The following is a 6,927-nucleotide window of genomic DNA, read 5'->3' as shown; positions in this document are numbered from 1 at the left end:
CTCTTCTACTGAAATCTCGGGAATAAATGGACTTCTAAATGGCATTGCATCGTTCAATTAGCAATCAGGAGGTCCATACATCTTTTCGGAGATATAAACAGCAAGAAAATACTCCAACCCAATTTAAAGACCCATTTTCGTGTGTGGTTGAGTTATGTACCCAAGGATCCACTGTAATAGACAATTCATAGTTATACGCGACTCCGGCTTTCCCTTTATTTTAATTAAGAGCAATATTGAAAAGTTTAAAGAATAGGCTAATAACAACTGTTAGATGAAAATGGTACGACGGGAAGCGGGAAATTCCTTCAAGTCTAACAACGACTGCAAGCAGAAGTGGCTAGACGCCTGTCGGGGTTAAGTATTACTCGACGCCAGTTTTGCCAACAAACAAGATTGTACTCAAAATAATGAAGCTGACTTTACAACGTATGTAACTGCAATTAATCTTCAAGTAGTAAGAGGGATCGGCTTAAGAGGTGGATTACGAAAAGATACCAAAGAAAATTAATGCAGATATTTCTAAGGTTCTATACTACAGTTTCACATCTCTTAATCTTTAATTCCTTCTTCTTGGAAGAACACAAAGACCCATAATGTCTCCGAATAAAGTAACCTAAACATACCGCCATTCTAGTCCCATAGTATGATGTTGCTCCCAAAAATTATTATTGCTCACTTCTATACATTCCCATATCTATTTAAAAAATATAAAAACTATGTATATTAATTTTTTATATTATCTTTATATAATTAACCATTTTTTAGTTAGACATATGCAAGTAGTTGTAAAATATTCTGTATTTCTTTAAATTTGCCATCAATACCCAGCAGTAGCGAGATGATCCCGACATCAACTACAGATCTGAAAATATAAAATAAATGTTTATGAGTACATAATAGAAAAGCTTGCAAAATTATTTTGTTAAATTCGTTATCAGACATCTAAGGAAGGAGATATAGTCGACATAATTTATTTGGTGACAAAAAAAGTCGTCATCATTAAAGCTCTACAAAAGGTAATGCCGTTTTTTACTTAGGAAAATACCTTACCTTGAACATTTCTATGCATCCTTTGCTTTTTAGGAGATTCAAAAATGTGACGTCAATTTGTATTTGAAGTCTGAAATTAAAAGTATATACATTAATTAATATGGGTATAAATAAAAATTTGTAATAATCGTTTATTAATTTGTCAGACATCTAAGGAAGGAGATATAGTCGACACCATATGTTCGGTAACACAAAAAAGTTAGCATCATTAAAAAACATCGACTTATTGGCATTGATAGTCAACCTACCTAAAACAATCCATGTAGGGGTAGTTGCAACATTTGTTTATCATTTGCTGGAGCAGAATATAAGTAAAGTTGATCCATCCATAGCCGAATGGAAGTTGGTTACTTCACATCGAGGGCTCTAGGAGATCATTTTTGATTTCATTTTTCTGTAAATAAAGAAAAAAATGAATATGGATTCGTTTTATGTATGCTTTGTATGTATTGTCTATATGTCTAGAGTTGTAGGTGTCAGGAATAGCTTTATCAACAAAAAGTATTGCTTTGGTGAAGCTTCAGAATGGTGCAAGGCCAATTGAATATCATCAGTTACAACTATATAACAGTATAGAAAGATAAAATGTGCTTACCTATGCCATCGCTGATGTCTAACATTAAGCATATTTTCCCGATTTTCAACAGAGAATTGTTCTGCAAAATAAAAAAGAAACGAGATTAGTATGTGTGGCATAAAATGTAATTTTATATGACAGTATATAAATTTGTCAGGATTAGCAAATATCAACATTAGATACTTTGGTGAAGCTTCTGAGTGGTGCAAAGCCAATGGATAACTCATCATTTGTGGGTTTTTGAACAATGTGTTCAGTGGAATTTTAAAATACTTCAAATTACTTGGGAGCCATTCAAAGATTTGAAATAGTTTGTAGACTCCAGCCCATTTTGATAAAATATTCTAAATATCTACGCATTTAGTAAAGTATTTTACTTACCACGTGGTACTAACCATTTTCTGGTTTTTAACGCGGATCAAAGTGACGCCATCTTTGTTTTATATCTAAAATGGAAATAAGAAAGTCTTATTAAAAACTACCATAGACTTACAAATAGTCAAAAATATATTTTTATTTTAATATCAGATTAAATGAACCAATCAGCACTGTTTACTCAGACTGGGGCGGTATAACTAAACATCATGTTAATATAATTTATGTTTTAGAATTTATTTTATATAAACTTACATTGCACGTGTCATTATGCAGCGAATGTTTTATTACAATTTGTAATTATTGCAACTTGATTCAATTAAAGAGAAGAGCAACCTCCCGACTCGAGTTTCACACGTTCAAGAAAGTCTGGGAGGCGGAAATAGTCACCAGCTGACTTCTCTTAAAATTTCATCCCACTGAACAGTAACTATGGAAATGCAACTCAGTCATTTAATACAGAAATACATGTGTTAGTCGTAAACGTATCGTAACTTAGATATGGTTACACGGACTATTTGCTTTATTTTAGGGGATTATGTTTCAACGTTTCATAAGTTTACATAAGATTTGTTGACGTGAGTATTGGAAAGGTATGGGTAATAGAATTTTGAAAACACATTTTTGCATTTTTCAAGCTTTTATTTGCCATTCGTCATGAGCTGTTACTTTATGTATTGTAGACACAAACCGTTTTCTCGAAAAAATTGTTGAAAAACACATATCATTACAACCTCCGATTTGTGTCGTATAAGAAAACATATAAAAAAAATTAATTTTGATGAAACACTTTAAAAATTTTGATATATTAATGTTCGGAAGCGTTGATGCATCTCCCCATGGATCAATAAGAAAGGTGGCTCAACTTCAAGAAAACTAGGAAAATGCAACTCCATGCTGGAGTCTAATATATCAAATATACTTTTTTAACATGCAACAATTGGTTTTGTTAATTAACCATATTTTTCATAAAAATATTATATTGCAGAAAACCACAAATGGAATAATGGAATATTGGGATTTCTCAACTAAATTGAATCCAAGATAGCAGATAAAGATTGTTTTATCCCAAAATTATACATTTTGATACCCGTTAACGTGGAAAACATGCATTTCCGTTGTCTCTAAATTTGAAATAATTTCAAATTATTTCCCTTTTTATTTAAAACAATACACACACATATTCAAACTGTGTATATGTTTTGACAGTATAGGAGCACCAATAGAAAAAAAATGTATTTAGGGGGTAGCTTTGTTCTACCTTCCGTAATTATGCCATGCATCTACCTATATTCTTCTATATTCCATTGATTGTACAATGGATAAAATAATTCACAGAGCCCTACAACCAAAAAAGGAATTGTCGATCTATAGAAGCCTGGCATATATATTGATATGTTTGTTTTCATTTTCATTTTTATTGCGCATTCTGCTTTGTTATTTGTTTCTTATTTGAACGGCGCCTTTTTAAAAAAGGGACTTTGCATTCTGAGTCATTTCATTTTTTGTTTGTTAGTGTGTGCATTAGTTGGGGATTTATAGACTATTAGTGTTAGAGTTATATTATTTTCCGCCACTTCTTTCTTGCTTACGTCTTGATTTTTAGTTCATCCATCCGTCCATTGACATTTAGAAAAATGTCTGCCCTACTTGGCACATTATTGACCCTGTTCATTTTGGCCATTGCCAGTGGAGCCGTTATTGAACAGGTGGATGATACCGATTTGATTCATATGCTTACCGGCGAAGATAACGTCATCGTTTTGTTTTGTAAGTACACAACGTTATTTGACCTTTTCGAGATTTGTTAATATTTATGTTTGTTGTATGTGTGTATAGCCAAGAACAACTGTCCCAAATGTGATGAACTGGAATTGACATTGGAGAATGTTGAAAAAGACTTGAAAGAAAACGTTGGAGCTATTGTGGTCAAGGCTGTCAATAGCCACATGGTCAATTTATATGATCCAACTAAAGAGCCAGCCTTGATCTACTTCAGACGTGGCGTACCTCTGCTCTATTATGGCGAAAATAATGCCGAAGATATTGTTCGAATGTTTAGTGAGAATCCTGAACCGGCCGTCAAGGAATTGGCTGATGATAATTTCGAACATCTAACCCAGGCATCAACAGGTGCCACAACCGGCGATTGGCTTGTCTTTTTGTAAGTTAGCCATATAAGCATATACATACCTGAATACATAATATGCATGAGTGATCATTAATTATATTTTATAATTGCTTGTTCTTTCTTGCCTTAGCTATTCTGCCGATTGTGTATTTTGCTTACGTCTACATGCTACATGGGAAGCTGTGGGGGCCCATCTGAAACATCGCCTTAATGTGGCTCGTATTAATCGTTTGGAAGCTGGCATTTCAACGGCCAAACGTTTTGGCATTGTCGAGTCGCCTGAATTTATATTGTAAGTAGATTGATCTAGAATAGAAGTATTGGATGAGGGTTTCTGCGACAGAATACAAAATACTTGGAGGGTTCTTTTATAGTATAATTTACTTTTCTATGTCTTCTATCCTTAAGAGAGGAGCATTTTAAAAAAATGTTTAAGAGATCTTTTCAGAGTATAATAAACAGAAAGAAGAATCTTCTGTAGAGAGAGGGAACTAAGTCTAGGACTATAAAAATGTATTCGAAAATAGAGGATCTACAAAACGTCGCTTAGGTAAAAGTAGTTTATTTTTATGTATTTCTTCTGAAGATAGAATACCTACTAACGATTTCTATCTTCTCAAATGCTTGTATTAATTAAAGACATTCTAAGATCTTGAAACTTTTTCTATAGACCCATCTAAAGTTCTTCAATAAATATCATACCCTATAAAAAAAGATATGAAGATATTTTAAGGTTTTATACAAAAAATTGAAGAATTTATATAAATAGTTAAAGACCGTTAAATGACATTTACAGGAGGAAAAATTTTACATTCCTTCTCTAGATGAAGAACCCTTTGGATGTGCGAAAACTTCAAGGCGTATTCAAAGTTGGAAGATCTTGAAATAACTAATGTCGAGAGAAAGTATTGAAATGGCTTTCCATATATGGAATACTTTCAATAGAATAGGTATAATAAGAAGATCTTTAACAGAAGCTCCTAAGTAAATAGGTATTCTGAAGGCTGTCTATGAAATGATAACATACAGTTCTCCTATGGAAAGAAGGCCTTCACATAAGATCTGTTTAGAAGAAAGGGTAGAATTCCATTATAGATCTTATATCCTAACGTACAAAAAAGAAAATTAATTACATAAATTATAATACTATTGAATTAATTGCATTGAATAACTAACATAAGCTGTAATTTTCTCTGTTAATGTTTCAGGTTACGCCAAGGCAAAGTATATCGTTACAAATCGAAACTCTATACTGCCCAACAGTTCATTGATTTTGCCACCAAGGACTTTGCCAAACAAACAAATCCTGAAGCCGTGCCTCCAGAAGTAAATAATATGTAAGCATTATCCAATTAGAAATATCAGAAAAGTAATAACCAAATACTCTTTTCTTCCAGGAATAATTTCATCACCGACCAATTAAAGACAATGGGCGATAATCAACAGATCATCTTTATTGTTTGCGGTGTTGTCATTCTGGTGATCTTGGCTGCCTTGGTTGTCAAACGTAAGGTGTCAAAAAACGAAGCACCAGCAACAGTTAAAAAATCCAACAAAGCCAAAAAGGCGAAATAAAACTGTTGCTGCAAATACGTACTAGCGATGTGAGTGGGTGAACATGTACTTCCAAAAAAGATGTTGAATGTGTGTCAATACCAAGAAATCATTCCATTTATAGACAATAGCTTTTTAGACAAACCATCCCATGACTTTTTTTTACATATGCCTCTTTATTATGTATTGTAAGATATTTTGTGAAATATGTATAATGTTCTCATCTACAAACAACAAATAATTTGTTAAAAAAAAACTTTGTATTTTTGTAAAACCAATTTTGTTTGTAAAATAAATAATACAATAGTTTTTGTAATTTTTTTTAGTAAATTTTAAGATTCCTATTACTAAATTTAATTAACAATATGGAATATTTTCCGGTTATGTACTGTAGGATATTGGTAAAGATACCATGCTCCGATTACGCAATGATGATATTCTAATAAGAACCTTAAAAAAGTTGGATGGGGCCTTAATAATTTAAAATGTTAAATACTGAACAAAGATTTTGGAATCGCTTATAATTCGGCGTACCCTTATGAAGTATGGACTAGAGGCAAGACCCTCCATTACACTCGATAAACCTTTACATTACACTCGATAAACCCCTATTTATATGAGGTTAAACAATTAAAACCTTAAATTCTAATATGCAAGCAATAAGTTCCATATGGAATATTGTTAGCAGATGCCATCCAAAACTATTAGTGAGTATTTTAAGGAGTATATTAGAGCAAACAATATAACTTTTTGATATATCGTTCCATTAAGGAGTCGCTTTCCCCAAATTTGTTTATTTTAAAATGTGAAAGAATGTTTCCGATATAATCGAGTGGACGTTAGGGCTGATGAAAAACTGCGGCAAAGTCAAAAGCCATAATTTTTACTTTTTTTAAATTTTATTGAATGAAAGCAAAAAATTTTGGAAATAGTATCAAATTTAAGAATAAGTTTAGATTTGTTCGAATTGGTCATCGTTGACACGAATTATGGCCTTCAAACGGCCAATGAAACCGTCACACGCTGCCCGAATGCTGCTCTGCGGTATTTTTGCCCATTCCCGGCGAAGCGTTTGCTTGAGTTGATCGACACTTTGGTATTTTTTAGTGCCAACCTTGCTTTCCAAAATACTCCAGACACAATAGTTCAACGGATTGGTATCCGGAGATTTTGGTGGCTATTGTGCGGTGGAAATGAAGCGAGGAACCTTATTTTGTAACCATTCATTGGTGGCGCG

The 6,927-nt window shown here is 32.8% G+C and overlaps 1 protein-coding gene and 1 long non-coding RNA gene across 2 annotated transcripts; one reads left to right on the top strand and one right to left on the bottom strand.

Moving 5' to 3' along the window:
- Window positions 1-726: 726 nt before the first annotated feature.
- Window positions 727-2,413, bottom strand: LOC101896636 (uncharacterized). The gene is made up of 6 exons (XR_891481.3): window positions 2,261-2,413; window positions 2,012-2,076; window positions 1,649-1,709; window positions 1,302-1,447; window positions 1,054-1,123; window positions 727-865 (listed from the first exon to the last, which is right to left on the bottom strand). It is a non-coding gene; the product is annotated as an uncharacterized LOC101896636 (long non-coding RNA).
- Window positions 2,414-3,497: 1,084 nt separating this feature from the next.
- Window positions 3,498-6,013, top strand: LOC101896455 (uncharacterized). Its single transcript, XM_005181442.4, has 5 exons — window positions 3,498-3,775; window positions 3,845-4,169; window positions 4,267-4,428; window positions 5,345-5,473; window positions 5,534-6,013. Exons 1-5 carry the CDS (start codon window positions 3,643-3,645, stop codon window positions 5,709-5,711), a joined length of 927 nt encoding a protein of 308 aa, XP_005181499.1. The 5' UTR covers window positions 3,498-3,642; the 3' UTR covers window positions 5,712-6,013.
- Window positions 6,014-6,927: the final 914 nt, after the last annotated feature.

Source organism: Musca domestica, unplaced genomic scaffold (genome assembly GCF_030504385.1).
Source record: "Musca domestica strain aabys unplaced genomic scaffold, Musca_domestica.polishedcontigs.V.1.1 8, whole genome shotgun sequence".
Classification (NCBI taxonomy): Eukaryota; Metazoa; Arthropoda; class Insecta; order Diptera; family Muscidae; genus Musca; species Musca domestica.
Note: the sequence above shows the minus strand (reverse complement) of the source record. Positions and strands in the feature narration are given on the sequence as shown.

Coding starts and splice junctions, on each gene's coding strand:
- LOC101896455 (XM_005181442.4), top strand. CDS start 3,643: ATGTCTGCCCTACTTGGCACATTATTGACCCTGTTCATTTTGGCCATT. Junction 4,170..4,266: donor GGCGATTGGCTTGTCTTTTT/GTAAGTTAGCCA, acceptor TTCTTGCCTTAG/CTATTCTGCCGATTGTGTAT. Junction 4,429..5,344: donor GAGTCGCCTGAATTTATATT/GTAAGTAGATTG, acceptor TTAATGTTTCAG/GTTACGCCAAGGCAAAGTAT.